This window comes from Spodoptera frugiperda, chromosome 10 (assembly GCF_023101765.2).
Source record: "Spodoptera frugiperda isolate SF20-4 chromosome 10, AGI-APGP_CSIRO_Sfru_2.0, whole genome shotgun sequence".
Lineage (NCBI taxonomy): Eukaryota > Metazoa > Arthropoda > Insecta > Lepidoptera > Noctuidae > Spodoptera > Spodoptera frugiperda.
Window position 1 is genome coordinate 3,713,715 of NC_064221.1, and position 25,777 is coordinate 3,739,491.

At 33.8% G+C, this 25,777-nt stretch overlaps 3 protein-coding genes and 1 long non-coding RNA gene across 5 annotated transcripts; 3 read left to right on the top strand and 1 right to left on the bottom strand.

Annotated features, from left to right (window-relative positions):
• Positions 1-2,026: 2,026 nt before the first annotated feature.
• Positions 2,027-4,245, top strand: LOC126911112 (zinc finger MYM-type protein 1-like). The gene is made up of 2 exons (XM_050696302.1): positions 2,027-3,793; positions 3,977-4,245. Exons 1-2 carry the CDS (start codon positions 2,305-2,307, stop codon positions 4,171-4,173), a joined length of 1,686 nt encoding a protein of 561 aa, XP_050552259.1. The 5' UTR covers positions 2,027-2,304; the 3' UTR covers positions 4,174-4,245.
• On the bottom strand, positions 3,855-25,253 carry LOC126911122 (uncharacterized). Its single transcript, XR_007705686.1, has 2 exons — positions 25,028-25,253; positions 3,855-3,991 (listed from the first exon to the last, which is right to left on the bottom strand). It is a non-coding gene; the product is annotated as an uncharacterized LOC126911122 (long non-coding RNA).
• On the top strand, positions 8,111-12,450 carry LOC126911114 (uncharacterized). The gene is made up of 2 exons (XM_050696305.1): positions 8,111-9,299; positions 10,364-12,450. The coding sequence occupies exon 2, from the start codon at positions 10,894-10,896 to the stop codon at positions 12,445-12,447; it is 1,554 nt and encodes a 517-aa protein (XP_050552262.1). The 5' UTR covers positions 8,111-9,299; positions 10,364-10,893; the 3' UTR covers positions 12,448-12,450.
• On the top strand, positions 15,833-24,617 carry LOC118277357 (piggyBac transposable element-derived protein 3). Of its 2 annotated transcripts, none has more exons than XM_050696297.1 (2): positions 15,833-16,360; positions 16,639-24,617. In XM_050696297.1, exon 2 carries the CDS (start codon positions 18,841-18,843, stop codon positions 20,779-20,781), a length of 1,941 nt encoding a protein of 646 aa, XP_050552254.1. In that variant the 5' UTR covers positions 15,833-16,360; positions 16,639-18,840; the 3' UTR covers positions 20,782-24,617. The 2 variants fall into 2 exon arrangements, with proteins under 2 accessions (XP_050552254.1, XP_050552255.1); XM_050696298.1 differs by having other exon boundaries at positions 16,639-18,844.
• Positions 25,254-25,777: the final 524 nt, after the last annotated feature.

The following is a 25,777-nucleotide window of genomic DNA, read 5'->3' on the forward strand; positions in this document are numbered from 1 at the left end:
GAGCAAGCCCTTAAAGTTTGTGGAGGGCTGTCCCTTACACCTTGTATAGTATTGCATAGGTGGCTGGTAAATTCTAATTATAATGGTTTTTTGCAGATGGTTCGTACTTACCAAAGAAAAACCGATAAGCCTTCTTGGTCTAGAGAAACTTTATGTCAGGCAGTTGATGCTGTCCGATCAGGCTTATCTGGATACGAAGCAGCTAAAACTTATGGTATACCACGTACAGGGGCGTAGCTACCGCCGTATCTGCCGTATCAATTATACGGGGCCCCCGGGCCACGGGGGCCCCAAAGTGTGTAAGGAAAAAGAAATAAAAACTTCCTAATTTATTTTATTTTACAAATGACAAAATTCTATAAAGCAATTACTTTTTATCCCGCCTTAAGCGTGCGTTCAAAAGTTGGCAACACTCTACAACGTTATGGCGGGCTGCGGGACTTCCCCGTTTTACTTACTTCATCTGCAACTCAGCGGGGAATCCCTCAATAATAAAGTCGATATCGCGATATACGTGTACGTACATACTCTACATTGGATGTTAAACCACGGAGTGCAGTGCAGTGTTTATTCACGCGTTTTATGTAATTGTGCATTACATTGTAATTCAGTACAAACAATATTGTTCTTCTGGTTTAACAATATTAGTAGCGATTTGTAAGAGAAATGAGTGAAAGGAAAAGAGATTATCCCAGCGGTGCTGAGAAAAGAAAAAGTAAACGGAAAAGGGAAGAGGTTATAAAAAAAGTGCCCAAAATTTCTTCATTTTTTCAGAGACAAGATACTGTGAGTGATTTAGATTGGAAAGGTAAGTACTACTCAACCCATTTATTCGGGGTCCGTAGTGATAAACAAGGAAATCTTTTAATTTCGGTCTGTCAATCTGTCCGTCACAAAAAGTGGTCTCCCCCCCTCGATTTTCACAACTACTGTTCCAAAAATCTAAAAAAGATATTGGAGACTCCTTACTAATTAAACTTTTACATGAAATTGGTTTGGCAAAAATCTTAAAACGGATGAGGTCTAAAAATAAATGTCTAATTGTAAAATTAGTTCTTCGAAAAACCGAAGTACTTACTAATTTACACAAGTACTATTTTACACGACGCTAATGTGGATCTGCGTGGTCAGATACGCGTGGTTGGTTTATTATTTACCTGTAGCGAAGGGTGAATTTTGTTTTTAGGGTTCCGTGCCACGAAACAAAAAAAAACCAAAACTCTAACTTATCTATAGGATCAATTTGTTTTGTTGTTTGTCTATCAGTCTGTATCGTATCGTAAATTGCGTGTTGAGAACTTCAGATGTGCAGACTCGCTTTCGGGTTGTTCTCGTTTCGTATGGCCACTACACTAGGCGCTGCGTTCAAATAGCACGCAGGTGTAATGTAACGCACGGACGGGCCGCAGGTGATTTTGTATCTACTAATACGAGCACAATCCGCGTACACTGATAAAAAAACTAACTTGACTCAAGAGCCAAAATCTTGAACCGAGAAACTCATTTGGAAGAAAATGAGTTTCTTGAATCAAGAGAATAAATTCTTGAGACAAGAAAAATTTACTTGAATCAAGAACAATTTCTTGACTCAAGAATTTATTCTCTTCATTCAAGAAACTCATTTTCTTCCAAATGAGTTTCTTGGTTCAAGATTTTGGCTCTTGAGTCAAGTTAGCTTTTTTATCAGTGTAGAGTCTGTATGCGTCTGAACTGAACACTCTCTAACTGTGACCCTCAGTAAAGTTATTTATTTATATATAACTCTTTTTAGTTTAGTATCAAAGCATTCGTATTTATTTTTTAACGAATACTCGTTTATTTTTAGATTCTTCTGAAGCACGTTCTTCGTCAAATATCCATTCGGAAATAGAAGAAAGCCAAGCACATACTTCATCGGATGTCCATCCAGAAATTGAAGAACACCAAGTCAACGATTCTGATATATTTGAAGATTGTAATATAATTTCATCAGATAGAGGAAATTTTGGTGACAATTTATCTGAATGCGAACGAAAAATAATTTTTAAATTGGGTCCATTTAAACCACAAGGACCATTTCCAAAAGATTCAGAAAGTAACCGACCTTTTTCGGCCTATTACTATTCATATTTCAATCAGGCAGGCATAAAACTTGTAAGACCATGGTTATGTTATTCTAACGTTTTAAACAAACCGTACTGTCACTTCTGTTGGTTATTAGCAGATCGTCAAAACAAATCATACTCCTCTGCTTGGGTTAACGGTGTTTCGGTTAGAAGCAATTTTACGCAAACTATACTTGACCATGAAAAGTCACAGCAGCATATGAATGCCTCACTCTCTTATAATAATTGGTTGCAAGGAAATACCATCGATACTCTATTGCAAAGTGAAATCAATAGTAAAATTACATTCTGGAGAGATGTACTGCATCGTATAATTAATGTTATAATTACTTTAGCATCTTGTAATCTATCTTTGAGAGGGCATGATTCTAATTCTGGAAATTTTATGGCAATTTTACGTTTGCTATCTAACTATGATGCAACTTTAAAAGAACTTCTTCTAAAACCGAAAGGCGAAATAAATTATTTAAGTCCTACGATTCAAAACGAAATTATTAGTTTGCTTGGTACCACCGTTAGGAACAATATTATCTCAGAAATTAAAAAAGCTCCATTTCTGACAATAATTCTGGATACAACACAAGACTTGTCAAAAATTGACCAACTTTCTGTAGTTTTTCGATATATCTCGGTTACAGAAAATGATGATAATGTGCCTAAAGAAATAAAAATCTGTGAGTCCTTTTTAGGATTTATAGCAGTAACCGATTGCAGTGCTGCAGGTCTGAAAACTGACATTTTAAATTTGACTAAAGAATATGGAATTGATTTGACTAAATGTAGAGGACAGGGTTACGATGGAGCAAATGTTATGTCGGGTGTTTATGGAGGATTACAAACCCTAATAAAAGAGCATGCTCCAAATGCCGATTATGTTCATTGTGCTGCGCACGCTTTAAACTTGGTTTTAAACGATGCTGCGAGACACGTTCGTGAAGTATCGACTTTTTTCGATAATTTAGAAAAAATATATACTTTTTTTGGCAATAGTATAAAACGCTGGGCTATGCTAAGTGACGATCCATCTGAAAAATATTTGATTACCCTCAAAAAGGTATGTCCAACCAGATGGTCTTCTAGGAACGACGCTTTATTAGCGGTAAAGAAAAATTTTTTACTAATCATGAAAACTTTGTACCAACTAAATTTAATTTCAAATAAAAAAGATGAACGTGAAGAATGTAAAAATATAATTAATATTTTGGAGAGTTATGATTTCTTAGTGCTCGTTACATTTTTTTCTTCACTATTTGAAATTATTAATCCTATTTCTAAAGCTCTACAGCATGAAAATAATGACTTACAGAAATCTAGTATTTTATTAAGTAATCTTTTAAATAGACTGTGCCAATTAAGAAATCAGATTTCATTTAATAGTTTGCTAAATGAGTCCAAAGATTTAGCAAAAGAGTGGGGGGTAACAACTGTTTTTAAAAACAGTAGGCGAAAGATAACGAAGCGTTTTTTTGATGAATTATCACAAGATGAGAGAATTTCCGACCCGGAATCCTATTTCAAAGTCAATGTATACTATTGTTGTTTAGATATATTAATTTCTCAAACTAAAGAAAGATTTCAGAGCCTTTGCGACCTGAGTAGTATGTTCGAAATATTACAACCGGAGAAACTCCTATCTTCTTCAAACGAAGAGATATTTATCGCTTCCGGAAAACTGTCGGTTAAATACAGTAAGGACATCTCAGTTAATCTTTGTGACCAATTAAAGGCTCTAAAAACATGCTTAAAATCTGAAATTCAAAAAATTTATTCCATCAAAGAACTCATTGAATTATTGCTAGTAAAATTCAATAGTCTTGCATCTAGTTTTCCCGAGGTAATCACAGCATGCTTTTTATTCTTGACTCTTCCAGTTACAACCGCAACTGCTGAAAGAAGTTTTTCAAAATTAAAACTGATAAAAAATTACTTAAGAACTTCGATGGGACAAGAACGGCTGTCAGACCTCTCACTATTGTCCATAGAGGTAGAAACTTTAGAAAAACTAAAATCATCATCAGCCATAAATGATTTAATAAATCAGTTTGCCGAAAAAAGGCAAGGAGAATGAATATTTAAAATTTGATTTTTATTTGTAAAATGGTTAAATTATGTTATGATAAATAAATATTTCTTTTCACAATATTTTTTTCTTTTGTGAAAAATCTTTACCCCCAAACAATATAAGGGCCCCCAAACAATTTTTTATACGGGGTCCCGCCAACGCACGCTACGCCACTGACCACGTAAAACAATTATGGATCACGTGACGGGTCGAAGGGGCCAAAAATCATCCACACAAGGTAGACCACCAGCATTGTCAGCCGAAATTGAAATAGAGTTAGCTAAATGTCTACATATTATGGAAAGGCATGGCTTCGGGTTAAGTCGTAAAGAGGTATTGGAACTGGTAGGCGAATACGTTAAAAAAAATAATATAAATACACCATTTACCAATAACATCCCTGGAAACGATTGGTTTTCTAATTTTATGACTCGACATAGGCTGTCAATAAAAAAACCTCAAGCAGTTGAGATAGCCCGTAAAAAAGCGGCTGACCCCTTCATCTTACAAGAATTCTACGACATCGTCGAAAAAGTTATTAAAGAGCTAGGGCTTGAAAATAAGCCAGAGAGGATATACAATATTGACGAAACAAGCTACTGTAGCGACCCTCAAAAAACCAAAGTGGTCGGCTTAAAAGGATTTCCTTCCACAAGAACCACATCATCTGCTGGTAAAACAAACACGACCGTCTTGATTGCCAGTAATGCAGCAGGAGGCAAAGGGCCTCCATTTATAATTTTCAAAGGCAAGCATGTGTGGAGTGGATGGACATCCGACGAAGCATATCCTGGTACTTTGTACACTGCGACATCCAATGGTTGGATTGAATCCGAAGCATTTGCAGAGTTCATGGCAAAAAGTTTCATTCCCATGGTCAAACATGAGACAGAGCCAGCACTCCTAATTTATGATGGTCACAGCACACACGTGCAACTGGCTGTAATCGAAATGGCAAAACAAAACAATATCACCATAATAAAATTACCACCACACACAAGTCACCTTCTTCAACCGCTTGATCTAAGCGTGTTCAAACCTTATAAAGACGCTTGGGATCAGGAAATGGTTAAATGGCAACGCACACATAAGGGTGAAAAGTTACCTAAGGATCAATTTTCAGCTACAGTGGGAAGAGTTTGGAAAAATCTTAATTCTAATGTTATAAAAAAAGGATTCGAAAAAAGCGGAATTTATCCATTTAACAGAAATGCTGTACCAGAGCATAAATTAGACCCAGAAGCCTTAAAACGGTGGAAAAAACACCATGAAAATTTATCTGAAGAACAAACACTCGCTTGTAGTTCACCGATAACCTTGGCGAAACTATGCCTGAATAAAATAAACGCTTGTATGACTTGTATCAAATTATCGATTCCAGTTACCATTTTGCCAAACGATAAAATATCTTCAAAAATATTTCGCACCCCCAGATCCATAAAGGCGTAAGTGGCATTACGACAATATTTTTTTTGTACATATTTGGATAGTGTGAATAAAGATGCATAAGCTCAATATTTTTCATGCAAATCGGACCTAAAAATGAATATTTATGACAAAAAAATGATTTAGTACTTCACCAACATTGAATATTTTTTTAAATAAAAATAGCAATAAATCAATTTACACAAGTAAAATGCCGCCAATAAAAAAATATTCACCTTTACGCTTTTTACCCCTGAGTCAAATGAAAAATTATATACATATATCTCTTGTTATGACTTTTTTAATTTAATGAAAAGCCAAGTGGTTTATAGTATTACGGATTACATCCTATGATGACAGGAAATAATCAAAAGTAAAAAGATTTAATTGCGATTACATCAAATACTGACGCAATTTTTAAGATTAAGAATACTTACATCTAACTTCGACTTCATAATTAAAAATTAAAAAGAGAATTTTCGAAATTAAGTCTGCACACTACTGACTTTTTCTGAAGTAATCATTATTACGCCCTTTTTCCGTTCGTAAATAATTTCATAAGCTGGAAGTAATCGCGAACGCGCCAATCAACCAGTTGAAACATGAATTTATTCGTCTATACTGCGCATGCGTAAGGTGCGCAGGAGAAGCGTGTGTTTGTTTACTTCTCATTTAGGCCAGTGCAGATAGGTTTTGAAACAAAAGAAATTTATAGTAGAATGAAACCTATTGGAAATGGAAGAGAATATGCTAAAAATGGAAAAAAATAAAAATTCCACTCCATCCGAGTTCGGGAAGTGGGGGGAGGGAGGTTTTAAGAGGAAAAATCGGTTTATCGCAATTTTCGGCGAAACTGCAAGTCCTTTAAAAAAAAGTTCAACGGCAAAGTTGTAGGTAATAAAAAGATCTACAACTTTTGTATTTACACTTTTTTTGTATTACCTCAAAATTTTGTGAAAAATTCAAAAAACTACGATTTCGGTTTTTCATTGTTATCTTCGACAAAAATATTTATTTTTAAACGAAATTTTGTGAAAACGTGCCTTTATATGTACCAAATACATTGTATTTTTTTGGAATTGAAAAATTAATTTTTTTACCAATTATTGATTAAATACCGAAAAATTATCCTAATTTTCAATCGAAAATTCACGCGTCAAAATATCAGATTTTTTATAAAATTCGGTGGGCTTTTTGTTCGTTGAAATCTCTACTTTTCGATAGTGTAAAAAAAAATTAACGTTACTATGGAAAATGTTCTGAAAAAACAGGTGATAGTGAACGGTGGCTGGAGATCGTCGCGCGATTCCCGACGCCCGGAGTGTCTCTGGAGGAGCGAGCGAGTCTGGGATGACGTCTCTTCCTTCTGCGAAGCAGTCATGCTAGCAAAGAAGGAGGCGGGGCACGTGAGGGAACGAACCTCCTCACCCCCCAGCCTTCGCGAGAGATACTCCGGGCGTCGGGGATCGCGCAAAGTACTCTGGCCTCCGTAAGTACGGGTCTGTAGACGGCGAGCAAGGGTAGCTTCCGCCCGAACAGAACTAGACCCGTGCATGCCGCGCATCGCGTTCCGCGCGCGCCTCAAAGAGCCATCAGAATACCTCAGATGGTGTCTAGTATGGCTGATGCCTGATCCGGATCTGCGGACTACCTAGCGGGTTTACCGGAGCTCCAGCTCGAAAAGCAGGACTAGGAACAGGGTAGTTTTTAGTCAGTAAAAGTCTGACACTCCCTCTCGCCTCACCTAAGGCGAGAGAAGTCATTGGATTGGATTGGATGATTTTGCCACCTTAAAAAATAAAAAAGGTTTATAAATTATCTACAAATAAGAATATATAAGTATCTACGTATTTATTTAAAACAAAATTCTACATTTTTCTTATAACATTGTAGATGTCTTATCAGATATAAACATTATTAACTTATTTGATTGTTAATCATAGTAGAATGTTTTAATTTATATTTTTTTGTTAATTGTCAATGTACCATTAAATCTTACGCTACATGAGTTAATTGTAATAAATAGCTCAAAATTGTGCATAATGATGAAAAACAAATTTTTTGATTCGAGTTTTTTTAGTTTATTGCGTTTTATCAGAACATTTTCCATAGTAACGTTAATTTTTTTTACACTATCAAAATGTTAAGATTTAAATGAACAAAAAACCCACCGAACTTTATAAAAAATCTGATATTTTGACGCGTGAATTTTCGATTGAAAATTAGGATAATTTTTCGGTATTTAATCAATAATTGGTAAAAAAATTAATTTTTCAATTCCAAAAAAATACAATGTATTTGGTACATATAAAGGCACGTTTTCACAAAATTTCGTTTAAAAATAAATATTTTTGTCGAAGATAACAATGAAAAACCGAAATCGTAGTTTTTTGAATTTTTCACAAAATTTTGAGGTAATACAAAAAAAGTGTAAATACAAAAGTTGTAGATCTTTTTATTACCTACAACTTTGCCGTTGAACTTTTTTTTAAAGGACTTGTAGTTTCGCCGAAAATTGCGATAAACCGATTTTTTTTCTTAAAACCTCCCTCCCCCCCACTTCCCGAACTCGGATGGAGTGGAATTTTTATTTTTTTCCATTTTTAGCATATTCTCTTCCATTTCCAATAGGTTTCATTCTACTATAAATTTCTTTTACTTTTTACCTTTATTAGAGGTATCTGCACTGGCCTAATTACGGACGCGCCGCGCGGTGATAACAGCACGTATTGATTGCATTTCCGCATTATTCATTGAAATAGGAATTTAGAGTGTTTAAAAATTGTTTCCACGATGTCTGGACGTCGAGGTCGGTCAAAGAAAATGCTTGATTTTGTATGTAAGTATCTACATTTTCATAAGTTATTGTCTAATCAAATCAAATAAACAGGAAAACAAAGGTGAGATTGTAGAAAGGGTAGTAGGTAGAGCTTGTCTAATTTGAAATGACGCGTGCTAGTTTTGAATTATTTTAGATAAATCTGTAAGTGCTAATTAACAACATTTTGTCATTGTGCGAGCATCAAATGATTGACTATTTATAATTGTGTATACACGTATGTCGCGTACATATTTGAAATTCGCTTGTATTCGTTAATTCACGATAGTGGCGCACGTCATTTCAAGTTAGACAAGCTCTACCTACTTACCTATAAGACAGCCGCTGTGCAAAATTTTAGGTAAGTAAGTTATCGAACTCGGTGTTGAATATCTACGGCCCCGCTGTGATAGCACAGTGCTATACACCATTTCAACGCCTAGTTCGAGATCGAGACATTATACCTACTTAGTAATTATTGTTGTGTTTGTTGTATTCGTTGACAGAAACAAATAATTAAGTAATATTTAGTAGAATAGCGGCTGTCTACCAGTGCATAGGTATGTTCTTAAACAGTTATCCAAAAAATCTTTAATAGTAGTAGGTAGGTAGGTAAGTATTTATATCTACTTTTTTTAAATTTTTATTAAGTAGGTATGGGTGGTAAGTTGTGTGTTTTCTAGGGGAGGCCATGTCTAGCTAATCTACCTGGGTACCTCTATACGGCAAGGCGCCTTTAATTTTTTTAAATAAATGTGGATTTAAGTATTAATTACAGTTTCAGGTTGTGAACACAATGAATCTCACACAGCAAATAGAAATGACGAACTTTTTCCTCGTAACACAAACAACCAACGGAATATCGAAGAGACCGAGGTAGCAAGTTCAGGTTGGTATTTTATAATGATTCCGTTCTCTTTTTGCTTCTTGAACGTTTACTGTCTGTCATAAATAGGTAGGTACGTAACGTCACGCTTTATTCCCATGGGTGTAGGAGAAACGAGGGAGCATTACTAGCATTGTAAACAATGCAAGAAATCCTGTAAACCTCCCCAAATAAGCTAAATCGCTTGTGCTATGAGTGGTTTCACGTCAGGCAGTAATGTAATGAGTAGATATGACCAGTAATCTCTTCATCGTAAGTAATTCTGAAATTGGTTCAGTAGTTTCTGTGTTTATCAATTGCAAACAAACTAACAAACGAACACACAAATCTTTCCCTTTAATAAACTATCTATACTATATATATATATTATATATTTTATATATAATATCTATACTAATATTATAAAGCTGAAGAGTTTGTTTTGTTTGTTTGTTTGTTTGTTTAAACGCGCTAATCTCAGAAACTACTGAACCGATTTGAATAATTCTTTCACTGTTAGATAGTCTATTTATCGAGGAAGGCTATAGGCTACAAAACATTACGCTACGATCAATAGGAGCTGAGCAGCGGGTGAAGCCGCGCGGCAGTAGCTAGTAGTAAATAAATAGTAATAGTATTATTAGACTGCTTCCGTGGCGTGTGTGGGTGATGAACCTACTGCAAAACGTGAGGTCGCGGGTTCGAATCCCGCCTTGGACAAATATTTGTGTGATGAGCATAAACATTTTGTTCTGTGTCTGGATGTAATTTATAATTATAATAATATGTATGTATTTTGGGCACCTTCCCTAAGGGCTGCGATCTCAATCAGATATTCATTTTATAACTCTGTAAATAGAATGTCTGATTATTTAAAGTAGTTTAATTGTTTATTGTAAATATTATTGTATTTTCTTATAAATAAAGACCGTATGTATATTCAGTTCTCTCTGATCTCTCTATCTGGTTACTAGAACACTAGCTTATTAATAGCTTACTTTGGTACCTGATAATATCCTATGTGAATTGTCCCTGGATATTTTTTATTGTATAGTTTAACTAGGTCTTATGTTATATTAAATTTTCAGATGACAAACTACATGCGTCGCATTCAATTCAAATAAGAAAGAACCAGTTTTTAAGAACTAGTAGTAAAACTACGAGCTACCGAGAAATTGTGTCAGCTGATGAAAATGAAGAACCTTTCTCTCCAGCAGTGTCTGAGTATACCTATATACCTACAGAAAATTCAAGTCGGTTTTCTAGTCCAGTACGTAGCTTTAATACTTCAGCTTCGTCTGCGTTGGTGCGAGATGTAACAATAGCGATAACAGCTGATTGCGTTACTCCTTCATCTAGACCACAAAATCTCTTTCAATTTAGTACTCCCGAATTTAGCCGTCAAATCGATTTTATTGCATCTCCGTCTATTGTTTATAAGCATAATATAGAAAATGAAAAAACTAATAATAGCCCTGATCGTGAGTTTGATGGCATTTATTCTTTACTAGTAGATAATTGTGATGATACTATTCGATATGAGACCAACGCAGAAGCTATTTTAATTGAAAACACTCACGAAATTCATAATGTAAATGATGACAACATCAAAGTTTATATGGATCTTTCTGTACCAAGTAATCAACTCTCTGTAGCAACAACTGACATTGAAGACATACAAAATATATACCAGCAAAGTTTTTCACAACCGGGCACAAGTTCTGATCCTGGAAACACTTTTCCAAATCTAAATACGAGCAACCTATTAACTGATGACACCACTACAAATACTTGTAGCACTACAACTACTGTTATTGGGACTAGTCAATCGGTAGAAAGAGAAACAAACTCATGTCATGCTGTACTGACGTCAGAAAGTAAATCTAAACCAAGAAAGAGGGAACGTAACTTAGATAATTGGGCTAAACCTAAAAACAAAAAATTAAAAAACAATGGTCTTGAATATGTAAGTGTCAACAACAAAAAAGTTCAGCCACGTAAAGAACTGGGTAGTGCTTGTAACTGTAAGATGCAATGCTCCACACAATTCACAGAAGATATTCGTTCTGAGCTATTTCAATATTACTGGGCTATAGGAAACCATGAAAAGCAATGGCTTTTCATTTTAAAATATTTAGAAGTTGAAGAACCCAAAGTTATAAAAGTGCAAAGAAAGCGGGATAGATCACGTACACTACTTTATTACTTGCCATTAAAGAGGGACAGCGAAGTTACAAAAGTTAGAGTCTGCAAAGTGATGTTTATAAATACTCTAGGTATATCAGAGAAATCTGTATACTCGGCGATGAATAAATTTACAAACAACCTACAAATAACCGATTTACGCGGCAAGCATGCTAGCCGTCCTCTTAAAACCAGTGATGAAACGGAGCAAGGAGTTATACAACATATAAAGTCATTTCCGTGCATTGAGTCCCATTATTTGCGAAAACAAACTAGTCGACAATATCTCGCTTCTGATCTAAGTTTAGCAAAAATGCATAGATTGTACTTATGTTGGGCATCGGAAAATTTACATGGTGTAAAAACGGCGAGCTTGTACCAATATAGCAATATTTTTAATAGTAAATTTAACCTGTCTTTTTTTAAACCGAAAAAGGACTTGTGTCAAATATGTAGTATATACGAAAATGCTGATAATAATCATAAAAAAGACTTGCAGGAAAATTATGAAAATCATTTGAAGAATAAATCTCTAGTGCGCAAAATTAAAGATGATGAAAAATCTTCATCGGACCCTAAAACGAAAACTGTCGCTGTATTTGAGTTAGAGAAAGTATTAAATTTGCCGCAGTCTAACGTCGGAATATTTCACTATAAAAGGAAATATCCCGTCTACAATTTTACCATTTATAATTTACTATCTTTACAAGGATATTGCTATTTGTGGCACGCACAGATAGCTAAGAGAGGAGCTAACGAAATTTCTAGCTGTCTTTTTGACTTTTTTAAAAAGGAAGCTGATCGTGGTATTAAATTTATATCATTATATTCAGATAATTGCTCAGGTCAAAACAGAAACCGCTTTGTATTTGCGATGTACATTTATGTATCTCGTACTCTAAACTTAGATATAACTCACAGATTTTTACAAACAGGACACACGCAGAATGAGGGGGACTCTATGCACGCTTGTGTAGAAAAAAATTAAAAAATAAAATCGTGTATACACCGGACCAACTGTATGAAATTATCATGAACGCCAAAGTTAATAAAAAATTTGTTACCACTGAAATGCCTCAGAATAGTTTTTATGATTTTAAATTGATGGCAAATTCAAGTAAAAATTGGCTGACAAATTCAAGAGGTGAAAAAGTATACTACTCAAAGATGAAAGAAGTTAGAACTACTCCCGAAGCGTCCGGTAAGCTATTATATAAATATGATTTGGAGCAAAACGATTATTTTGTATTAGACACTACTTATTGTTCTTCTAAAACGCGAAAAAGTAAATTAAATAGAACTGGTTCTGAACTGAAGGCAGCTTATGACTGTTTGTTACCTGTGTCCAATGCGTTGTTCAAAGATTTGAATAGTCTTTGTGACTTAAATGCAATTCCTTTGCATTATCAAAATTTCTATAGAAATTTGGTGCCTGAAAATGACGCACGTAATTTATTGCCTAGCGATAATTCGGACGAAGACTAAGTGTTTTGTTAATTTTGATAAACTCTAAGTATATTCTGTTAATTCTTAGTTGATTTAAAAAAAATACTTACATGTTTATGTATCTATTTTCTTTTTTTTTATTAGAAAAAAATGTCTATAAAGAGGTGTAATTAATGTTTTTTAGTTCTTTTTTAATTTTTTTATAAATTTTATGGATCATGTTACTTATTTTATAAAAACAAAATTATGTAACTATTAAAAACCTTGGTAAAAAAGTTTCATTTATATAATTTCGCTATTGATTATTTTAAATATATACCATTAAAGTACAAAAGCTGTTTCATTACACCAACGAAATAATAATATTTTCACCCTAAGCGTTTATATCGTTTACATTTAGAAAATATATATTGGCAAAAAGTATGTATAATGTTTTAAATTCACATCATTAGATTTATTATTTAGAAAACAAAGCTGTATCAACGACTTATTTAATTGCTTTATAAAAAGGATAAAATTAAAAAAGTCGTAAATGATAGTTACGCTCAGTATATAAATACTGTTTTAACTTGATAAAAGGTGCAACTGAATTTAAATAAAGTAAAATATCTATGTTTAAAAGGGTGACGGCAGTAAAAGTTATTACTTCTAATTGTAAGTCGCAATCAAATAACGAAAAAGTCTGTATTTTTTTAATTAATAATTATCTCTAAAACATTTAACTTCCCATATTCAAAGTAGATACTAAATGAAAGCTTGATTTTTTTGCTATTTTTTGGTATATAACAAAATTGCATAGTGTCAAAAACGTAATAGATATACCTGGTTAAACAGTTTTTTTGATCTCCTGTAAAGTTAGTGAATTCATCTTACGCCTTTGTTCCCCTTGGGGTGCGATTTTTTCTGAACATTTTGAACTACCTATTAGTTCAAAGTCGTCGGAGAAAATATCTTTTGAAGATTTATTAATACAATCTACTAAAAAATCGCAAACTGGAAATGTCAAGCAAAAGAAAGTTAAAATTTCGGCAAGTGCAGAGGTGATTACGCACGAAGACGTTATTGAAAGATTACGACAGAAAGAAAATGATAAAGCCAAAAAGAAGAGGAAAAGGAAGAAAAACGAAAGCAACGAGAGCAAAAACAGAAAGATAGATTAAATAAACAAAATGAAAAAAATGATAAAGTAAAGAATTTTGATGAAAAGAGTAAAACAAATATGAGAATGACAAAAAATAAACAATCACAAGTTGCTGACCCACCAAGTTCGGAAACAGCTCTATCTGAATTAATACCATTTAATTCGGACTTGAATTTCCGTGACCCTATTCATCATTTACAAGACGATTCTTCAATACCTAATTGCCTTGCGAGCTCCTCAGAATCACCACTGCCAATACCTTCAAAACCAAAAATTGCTATTTTAGAAGACCGATATTTAAAAGTTGATGAGAAACTAACCAAAGAAGTTTTTACAGGACATAAAATGAAACGACCAGCAGACTTTACTTTACAGGGTACTGAAGAAAAAAATATCAATAAAAAAATAAAACAAGAAGGACGAAACAACCCCAAAAAAATCCAAACGAGAAAAAGAGAAAAAAAGCAAAAGAAAACTAAGATAGAAGAAGATTTAGAAGATGACAGTGACTTTACCATTCATGATTCAGATGGTTCAGATATGGACCTAGAAAGTTACCGTAATATTTACCTAACAAAAGATGAATCAGATGATGAAGAAAACGTTTATACAGATTTTGGGCTCACCGACATACAGTATTATGAAAATACGTCAAACACATTAAAGAAAGGTGATTGGGTTCTAGTCAAGTTTTCGGCAAAAAAAACTGTTAAACACTATGTAGGGCAAATTATTAATATTAATGACGACATTCCAATTATAAAATATGTACGGAAAACTGAAACAAAACAAAAAGGTTTGCTTTTTGTTTATCCCATTGTGGATGACATATGTGAATTGAAACATATTACAGATATTGTGTCAGTTTTGCCGAAACCCACAATAACACGTCGTGGCCAGATATCCTTCAGTATTAATATCGGTAAATTTAATTTACAGTAAATTCTTACTATTTACTACCATAACAATTTTTGAGATATTTATTTTGTTTAATCTTTTAGGTTTTACCTCAGTAATTATAATTTGGACCAAAGTTAAGAAATATTTACACGATTTTTAGTTACCTAGAAGGCTGACATCAGATTATTTTTTGTTAATTTTTCTTGTTTTATAGTGCCTAGTTGTTGTAATATTTAAGACTGAAATGTTTTCTACTTTACTATGTAAGTTCTTGCGTGCCATCCACTAGATTACTAAGTATTCGCATCAAAGGAAAAATTATTACCTACCTACTTTTAATTTTTAAGTACTTAATGCATAAAAATATAAGTCTGATTTGATTTAATAAAGATTTCTTTTACTCTAGACAAACATTTTTATTTAAATACATCAGCATTATTTACCTTAAAAAAAAAACACAATTAAGGTTTAGAACCCCTGATTACAAGTTTATGGCGCACTTGCCCCAAATATGGTATAGAAGCTGCAGTAGCCTATAGAATGAGTAAATTAAAAAGAAACCAAGAGTAATGAGTTCATTTGTTTGTTCTATTAAGTATATTATCAGTATTTCTGGTAACTTGAAATTTTAACGTTATTTTTTATACAGGCGCACTTGCCCCGTTTCCAAGAGGCAAGTGCGCCTGTAACCATGTTTTCCAATTTCGTTGAAAATAATGTAAAAATATGGATAGAATGGATATTACCAACGTTTCTTGCAGCTACAACAATCCAAATATTGATAATTTAATAAAAGTTCACTCATAAGTCAGCATTAAAAAAAATATTTTGCGTCGAAATCATCTATGCAAATAGTATGGCGCCCTTGCCCGGCCTGACCTTAGACTTAAACGTGACTAACGATGTTTAACGGCATTATTGGTTAATATTTGACACACTTATATTTTGACTTATCGTATGTTACAAACCCGTAGCGGCATTTTCAAAACTAAACAAAAATGTATTGTCCGTCATTGATAGACTAAAATGCCGTTATCTCACACTAATACACAATAATGCCGTTAACTGATCTCGCGCGGGGCAGGGGGACGCCGGCTACGTAACGATCCTGCCGTGTTATTCTGTACGTGATCACTTCACGCAGTGAGGGTGGAGTGAGTGCTAAGTGAGTGGTGCTGCTCCCCCCACCGTTATAGTAAATCCCACATAATCGTGACACTGGCCGCTCCGTTTTGCGTTCACTCCGCTCTCACTGCGTGAAGTGATCACGTACAGAATAGCACGACTGTACCGAAATCAGAGGGTCGGGGGTGAAATTAGTGCATCGCCAGGAGCTTGTGAGTGAGGACGTGTCGCTCCGGGTCTGTTCCCGCCAATTTTGCAACGATCGTGATATGGCGAGCCATCGATTTAGGTAAGTTAGTTTTTATTTGCTCATACTAATTTTGAGTTTATTATGAAATAGGTAACCTACTTTACATTTGCACTTTTACTGAAATAAACATTCACAAATACATATATTATAGTTTGCTTGCTAGTAAATCCTAAATATTATTAATGATAAAGTTTGTTTTGTTTCACGCACTAAGTTATACTTATTTTGTTACGATATGTTCATGATGAGATAGTTGGTTTAAAATTAGTAATATTTACCTAGGTACACACACTTAGTATTTTATTTTCTTTTTACAGAAACTCTGGGAACAGAGCCAAAACTATTTTAGATATGGTTAAAGATAAGGAAAACCCAAACCAAACCAAACCTACAAGAAAACCTGACATTCCTCAGGATAAGAAAAATCCAAACCAAACCGAATCTAAAAAAAAACCTGGCCCTGGTCTGACTGAGTTTGTTAACAGAATATACGCGGAGCCCTATTCTATGACCGGCAGCGTATTTGATACGTTTTGCGAGACACAAGTTACATATAATTCACATCATTTTTTGAGTTTAAGTACAGAGTCTGTTTTCAACGAATTGGAAATTTTACCGCATAAAATTCCTATAAATGATCCTACCGAAATAGATTTAACATGCAACGAAATAATGTCACCAAATGATTTGTCTCCGCTTGATGAAGAAATCCCGTTAAATTTGCAAGGAACATATTGTGAAAATAGTCCTCTTGATTTTGATTCAGACGACTCCGTTATTGACAAAGATTACTGCCCTTCTGATTCCTCTGAGAGCCACATGTCTGATATATCTGAAAGTACAAGAAAAACAAAGAAGAAAATACTGAAAAGCAATGATGATGAGGTCACAAAGACTTTAACAAAAAGATGTCGTGAGTTAACTGGTGCTACCAGTGAGAAAACTATGCCCAATTACTGTTCTTTAATGCCTGTGGATGACGGAGTTAGAAGTTTTTTTTAATTTGGAACGAAGACTTAGAAACTCTATCGGTGCTACCTGTATGGAAACTACGCCCGAGCGACTATGCCTCCGCAAGCGCTGTAATTCCGTTGATGGAAATTATTGCTCTACGTTGTCAGATATACTACAACCACACCAAAAAAGAAGGAAATATAACACCCCGTTACTACAGCGAAGATTGGATGCCAAAAATAAAAAAAAGAGCGAACATTGTGTCAAACCTGGGTGCAATGAAAAGTGCCTAAAGAAATGTATGACGCTACTGAAAAATTACGAGCGAGCCTAAAAGGAAACCAAAAAGAAATTTTGTATTAAAAAAACAAGATGGCACTCAAAAAGATGTATGCAAAATATTTTTTCTTACTACTCTAGGATATTTGAAAAATAATGACCGGATACTACATAAAACTTTTACTGATTCTTCAATAGATAAACGTGGCAAACACCAGAAAACACCTGCCTTTGATCGCAATTTACTGAATCAACACATTGAATCGTTTAACCCGTTAGAACCACACTATAGGCGTGAACATGCACCTCTGCGACGATATCTACCAAGTGATATTAATAAAACTCAAATGCATAAACATTTTTGTGAGACATACCCTGATAGACAAGTTTCCTACAGCTTATACAGGTCACATTTAAAAAGTATGAACATATCCTTTACCGCCCTCGGTAACGAGGAGTGTGAATTGTGCGAGGCTTATAATTTCCACAAAAAGGAAACATCACATGACGCCACAGTCCAGATACTTGAAGAGTGTACAGATTGTGTGGATTGGAGTACTCATTATCAACGATACACAAAGGCGCGAGATCTGTACACAACACATAAGGAAAAAGAACAAAATAATACACAAATATTTTATAGCTCTGATCTAGAAAAAGTAATTATGTTACCTAGATTGGAGATGTTTAAAGCCGCAATTTTCTGTCTACGGCTTTCAGCCTACAATCAAACCTTTGCACCACTTGGTAAGATTACCGCAGAATTTAACCCTTTAAGTATTTTTGTATCTAAATATGCACAAAATATTTAACCGTTTGTTAGACAAAATTCAAAAGTCGCGCGAACGTACTCTTTTCGCCGTTTGATACGCCGTTCGCCGATAGAACGAGAGCGCAATACGTCACGCCACGCGTACTATCTCTTTCGCTCCAATCGCGTCAAGGACTTAGTCGATCTGCGGGGTCGCAGAATAACGGCGGGCGTATTTTGAAAAAAGTCAAATGTTACAGTAAAAGTGACTAAACTGTGAATAATTTAGTGTCATATTGTTTGAAAGGCATCTAAGTATATCAAGTAAGTAGTATTTCATTACAAAATTATGTTATTTTACACATAAAGAAGGAACAAATTATTTGTATCTAAATAGATACATTGCGACTTACCTCTATAAATCGATTTTATTACTGATGTATCTAAATAGATACTGGGCGTCTTTCTCAGTGATTATAAAATTATTTGTTTGTGTCCAAAAAGATACAACGATACTCATCGTTTTTTACAGAAAATGAAGCAAAGTTCGAGAGTTTCAAGAATTTTGGCCCTGGTGCCGCCAGCTGACTCAGGGTCTGAGGATTCTGACTTAGATTTAGACTTGTCTTCAGACGCTCCCGATATCCCCAACGAGATGATGGATATTTTTGATCAATCGGATAGCGAAGATGACTCTTTACCACCACAAATATTGGCTCCACAAGAATACCCGTGTTTACCCGATGCACCAGCTGTGAGTGTGACAATTCCATCTTCAGTATCTTCACCTATCGTTTCAGTAAATCCTTCACCTGACACATCACAAACGATACAGTCGCCAGTAACGCCAAATACAATTTATTCCAATACTTGTAGTCCTCTGATACCAATTGCATCTAGGCTCCTGCGCTCACGCACATCAGAAACTCAAAATCCAAACAATAGGGTACAGCCATCATCAAGCACAAGACAAGAAGACCTAAATCCACCCCAGACTTCTGGTGTTCAGCGTACAAGAAAACGAAAAAAAGAACACATGGATTTTAAATTTAAAGCTACAAAGTTTATGTGGTCTGTGGACAGGGAAACAAGTGTAGATAGTTCATTTCAGGAACAAGTCACTGGTATTGATACTCCATATCAATACTTCAAAAGATTGTTCGACGATGAATTGATGAGATTTATTTGTTATCAATCAAACCTTTACTCTACTCAAAGCACAGGAAGATCAATTGACATGACAATAGAAGAATACCCAAACTTTTTAGGTATTGATTTGCTAATGAGTATTGTCGGTATGCCTTCATACAAAGATTATTGGTCACATCAACTAAGATACGATAAAATTGCATCAGTAATGCCACTGAAAAGGTATCAGCTGATACGTAAATACATGCATTTTTCAGATAACAGCAATGTTGATCCTAATGACCGCTATTGTAAAATTAGACCTGTCATGGAACACGTAAGAAAAAATTGTTTACGAATAGAGCCTGAAAAAAGTTTTTCTATTGACGAGATGATGGTTCCATACAAAGGGACAAGAGCCGGATCAAGAAGACAGTACATTAAAAATAAGCCTCATCCTTGGGGATTTAAGTTTTTAGTTAGAGCTGGAGTATCTGGAATAGTTTATGACTTTTTCCCTTATGCTGGTGAAACAACTTTTGATGACATAATTTTGACGGACACTGGAAATAAATATTTCGGTCTGACAGAAAAATGTGTACTGCGTCTGTCGAAAACTATTGATAATCCAGCTCTGACAACCTTATTTTTTGACAACTGGTTCACTTCTCTTGAACTTATATCATATTTGAGAAGTGAGTTTGGCATCCTGTCCTTGGGGGTTCTTCGTAAAGATCGTTTGAGAGGTTGTAATATGATATCGGACAAAGATTTGCTAAAGAAAGGAAGAGGAAGCTATAAGGTTATGGTAGATAACAACAAGAAGATAGCCGTTACTAAATGGGCAGATAATAAATGTGTTACTTTAGCTAGTTCATATGCAGCTGATAACAGGGAGACTTTTGTAAAAAGATATTGCAAGGCCTCAAAGCGAAAAGTAGATGTCAAATGCCCAACGGTTATATCAGAATATAATCAGCACATGGGTGGTGTGGACTTGGCGGGAATGTTTGTTTCTCTGTATCGAACAGGTAGTAAAAGTAGAAAGTGGTATAAACGTATATACTACCATTTGATAGATATTTGTGTCAACAATAGCTGGCTAGTGTATAGGCGTCATTGCAAAATATTAAATGAAAAAAAAATATTGTCTTTAAAAGATTTTAAATTAAGCGTTTCGTACACACTTTTGCAAAAAGGAAAAACAGTCAGCAGAGAAGTAACTAATGCGGTGAAAATCAAACAACCCGTTGTTCCAAGACCCGAAAAGGATATTCGCACTGATGCTTTACACCATATACCCACTGTTATAAAGAAAGGTCGGTGCAGGAACTGCACAACGGGTTAGACTGTCATAAGTTGTCTGAAATGTGATACGAGGCTGTGCCTTACAGAAAAACGTAACTGTTTTCGTGAATTTCATACGAAATAATATTATATTATATATTATAATATTTTTTTCTTTTAACCTTTGATCTCACAGAAGTTCCTATTTAAGTTAGTTATTTTTTATTGTTTACAGTTAATTACTGTTTAAAGTTTATAGGCTTAAAGTCTTTTTGTGTATATTTAGATACAAAGTTCGTTTTAACCCATTTTGTATAATTGTGCTTTTGTATCTAAAAAGATACAACCTGAAAACTCTGTAAAACGTTCCTGAAAATTTATTTTTAGTCAAGTTTTATTTTTATTTAACTCTCCCACTACATTTTTGCTCCATAAAGGGTTAAACCCCTGACATTGCAGGCATTGCAGGGAGAAAGCAGGAAGATATAATGTCAGCATTTTATTATTTTCTATTGCGTAACAGAGATGTTGAAAATGTTCACATCTGGCTCGACAATTGCAGCTCACAGAATAAAAATTGGCTGTTGTATGCGATGCTCACTCATATGATTAATAGTGAAGATATTGCCACACAAAGAATAACTTTACATTACTTTGAACCCGGCCACACTTTTATGAGTTGCGATCAAGTGCATCACCAGGTAGAGTTGGCTATGAAGAAAAAGGTAAGCTTTATGATTTTACAGATTTTGAAGAGTGTGTATCTTCCATAAATAAATCAAAAGTCATCGTTCAGTCTATGTTGCCAGAAAACTTTTTAAATATACCTAACTACGTGTCCCAAAGAAGGATTCAAACATCCAGTCCAAGAGCTTATTTATTAAAAAATATAGTTGAGGTATGTTTCGTACGTAAAAGTTATGATCTTATGTACAAAAATAATTTCGATGATGCATCATATATAACTCTTCGTTTCCTGAATGATAAATATTTGAAAAACCCACGTGCAATGGTGTTAGAATTTAGAAGTGAACCGAAAGGTATAGAACCTAAGAGAAAAGCAGATATACTTAAAAACCTAACGAACGTAATTCCCCCTCACAATTGTCATTTTGGAAAAACTTACCAACAAGAAAAAATGAACATTCCGGTACAAGTTCTGATTAGAATAACGATAATATAGAGTACCTAGTGTTTGTTTATTGAGACTGATTTTAACTACTTAATTAATAATTTCAAACATAGGCATAATAACTTTTAATAATTTTATGTAATGTAACTGTGATACGATTTTGGATACTGTGTTTTTAAGAACTTATAAAGTTTATCAAGAAGGTTTTAATAAATGTAAGTAAAAAGTAAGAACTAAAATTTATATAAGGAATACTATTGTTTTTGTTTTTTAGTTGATGATTGTTTTTTATATGATACTAGAAAATATAAAGTTTTGTGTTCAAAGAGAAGATTAGACTTAGTATTAATTGATTGATATCTCAGGTTTAATAAAAGACTGAAGTTTGTATGTTTTTTTTTTATGTTATGTTATTTAAAGTACAAGTAGTACCTGCTTAATTAATATTGATAAATAACTGATGTGATTTAGTGTTATTCTGTAGAACTAAAAGTTCCTAAAAAATCTAAATAATATAAGTACCTAAAGTTTGTGAAAGTTATAAGTTTAAGCATAATTATGTGTAATTTGAAAAGCAATAAAGAAGTAGGTATCTAGGTATTAACAATAAATACTTGTTGATTGATAAAACTGGGACTTTTATTTAAAAAATATCTTAAATTTCAATAAATTTAATTCATTTTGTGCAAGGAAATAGTTCACATTTTTTTTATATTGTTACGCTATAATGTCGTTAAAGTGACAGGTTTTCAGTTTAACGACGTTTTAGCTTAACATTGATTCAAGTTTATCCTTTTAATTAACAGGCATCTAAAGGTTATCAGACTTAAAAGCAGTAAAGTGCCGTTAACCGCACTAAAGTTTAACATGAATTAGTTCTAAAATACATAATTGTTAGCTAAATTGTCGTTATGTGCAATAACGCCATTTTAGCTAATCATTGAAGAGATATTTTTTTGCATTTTAATAGACAATAATTTGCTATGAAATTGATACACTAAAACGCCGTTACGCTTTACGTAGCGGCGTTTTAGTCTATCATCCATTATGATTTCTGTTACATCTTTGATGAACTAAAACACAAAAAAAGCTTTTTCATGAAATAAAATTATATTTACGATATAAATAGCATACTTTCGAACTACCTTACCCTATGTAAGGTAGTTCGAAAGTATGCTATTTTATCTATATTTTGGTATCTTCAAATTTCTAATAGGTAATTGTCATCGAAAAGTGGCATCCGTTTAATAAAAATCCGCGGTTTTTTCGCGTTATTGAAAAAAATTACTTTTGCAGATAACGGCATTTTAGTTTTATCACGGCAGCACAGGAATGGACCCAAATTTTTAAAGATGCACGCTCCAAACCTAGTCCATTCAAAGTCATAGAGGTGGATACATCTTATTTCAGATCATGGACTAGCCATTTGGATACAATTTATGCCAAAAAGTCCTCTTTTCCTTCACGGCCAATAAAAGTTTTGAAAATTGATAAGGCTACCCCCAAAATTGGCTTCCGTTCTACTTATAATGGGCCTTGGGAATCTGCATGCATTAGTGGAAGGAAGAAGAAAACAAAGAGCAGCATTGTACAAAACAATGAATTTGTTTTGCCTGGAAGGTTGTATACAGAGAAGTTACCAATTTCTCAAGAAAAATTTAATGATCTTCAACATTTAAAAAAGTTTTGTTCTCCTGCTAGCATTTTGTATTACACAAATTTACCCCATAATTAAAATGTCATGGTAAATTTTAATACTTTGTTTCATTTTACCTTATTATAAATCAATAACATTTTTTGTGATAACCATTTCAATAATATACAAAAAGGAGCTCATTGCGACAATGAACACCTTCTTTCCAGTTACATTATTTTGGGACTTTGGCAATGAAAACTTAAAGTGTAATTTAATAACTAAGTTAATGTAAAAAAAAATATCAGCAATTGAGAAATATATGTGGGGTTCATTGTGTACATGATTAAATATGATATTCTATGTACTTTTTATGAGAAAATTGAGATTTTAGGTCTAATTACTTGATTACTCAAAACAATGAGAATGTTAATGAGCGCCTTCTTTTCCTGTGCCCTTCATTTGTAAATGCATATGTTATTCATGGACTCATTATGGAAAAGACATCTGTAAAAGACTTTAGGCGATTCATTGCGCAAGGGTTGAAGTCTATGAAAGACATAAAAGATAACAAGAGGAAAAGGTTATCAAGAGACTCTGTGCCTAGCCCTGGACCATTTAAGAGGCGCAAAACTGGCTTCTCAACGTTGAAAGATGTACGTTTAGGAAACCACGGCGTACATTGGCCTATGTTTGTGCCAAATAGAGGGAGGAGTTTGCAGCATGAAGAAAGTGCAATCAAAGCCTAACTCGAAATGTTCACACTGTAATGTATTTTTGTGCATAAATGAAAAAAAGATTTGTTTTGCAGAATATCACGATGCTAATGTTTAATAACTTATTAATTTTATTATTAATTTGAGCCAAAAAGAAATACCTTTTTTCCAATTTTCTTAGTCATTTTGTGACCCAAAGTTCCTGAAGGTACTTATAAGTCTAGGTTATAGAAATAATACTTAGATATAATAAAAATAATCTGAAAAAAATAAATTAGTTTTCTTTGATACCCCTTATCCATATAAAATCATAAAAACTAAATTTTTCATGATTTTTAGTATATTCGTTAGGAAAAGGTTAAGAAGAGCAAATAAAGATTTTGAATTTGAATATTTGTGCACATTTGAAGTCACATTGGTACACAGATAAAACCAAAAGGACTCTTAGGAGTTGTTTTAGGTCCAAATGTCTCACAATTTCCAGATAAGATACAAATATGCCAGTTTTATTCAATTCGTGAAATGATAATGTCAAACCACACACAGCCTAAGGGATCCCTGACTCAATATGTAATTTGGTAACCTTACACAAAAAAGGAAAAATAAAACATTTAGTAACGACGTCGAACTTGAATCAATGACCCACTGTCCCAAACTCCCACATAAGGAACCGAAAATTCACAAAGACAATCCTAGCCGCAGTTTTTCCACCATCCAACTTTCGCTCCGATCATTTTAAAACCTTATACATTAGAACAAGAGCAAGACAAAATTGCACACGTTCACACATGACAACGAAAATAGTAAGTAAAGTAACAATACTAACGACAATAATTCTTTGATGGAATAACAAAGTTCAATTTATATTTTTCACGCATTGCGCAATCTTAAAAGTGACCAGACTTGCCAGGCCATTGGATAACCAAGCATGATGCAATCCTTAAAACTTCTGCTATTTCTTCAGGTCAAGAAAACAAAACAGTCGTACGAGGTGCGTGCCAGTCCCAATGACCAAAGAGTATAGTCATGGTATAGAGTATAATAAGTATAGGCCAACCAAAGACTCCTTGTTGAAGAGAGTTGCCACTTGTCAAAATTCATACCAATCAATTTGACATGAATTCTGAATTTTGAATCCGAGTATTATTTTTTTTACCAATTAAAAACTTTTTTTTTATCAAGCTTTAACCAGGATCATAGAGTAACCCGGATACAAAACATATCATTCATTTCGTTTTAAATATCACTAAATATTTTTTCAGAGATATCTTTTGAGAATATCTTTGCCGACGCCTTACCAAAAATTCACTAATCGCCGTACTCAGAGTCATTTAATGGTTAGTTAAGCCAGTCATTAGCAATTTATTTTAGAGACAAAATCGTAACTAAAGAATAGTTTACGTAATTATTAAAATAATGTCTTTAAGTGCGGCAGTACCTAAATCTAGTGATACTAGTCTGTACAACTCGTGATTTGAATAACGATTTAAATTTCGCTTCGACTTTTTTGTAAAGAATCGCCATTTTTATTCACTTCACAAACAAGAAAAGAAAGAACAAAACATGAAAGAGAAAT

Bases quoted from the DNA above. Each gene is read 5' to 3' on its own strand.
- LOC126911112 (XM_050696302.1), top strand. From the start codon at position 2,305: ATGAATGCCTCACTCTCTTATAATAATTGGTTGCAAGGAAATACCATC. The intron at 3,794-3,976 runs GTAAGGACATCT...TGACTCTTCCAG, and splicing joins AAAACTGTCGGTTAAATACA to TTACAACCGCAACTGCTGAA.
- LOC126911114 (XM_050696305.1), top strand. From the start codon at position 10,894: ATGGATCTTTCTGTACCAAGTAATCAACTCTCTGTAGCAACAACTGAC.
- LOC118277357 (XM_050696297.1), top strand. From the start codon at position 18,841: ATGAAGCAAAGTTCGAGAGTTTCAAGAATTTTGGCCCTGGTGCCGCCA.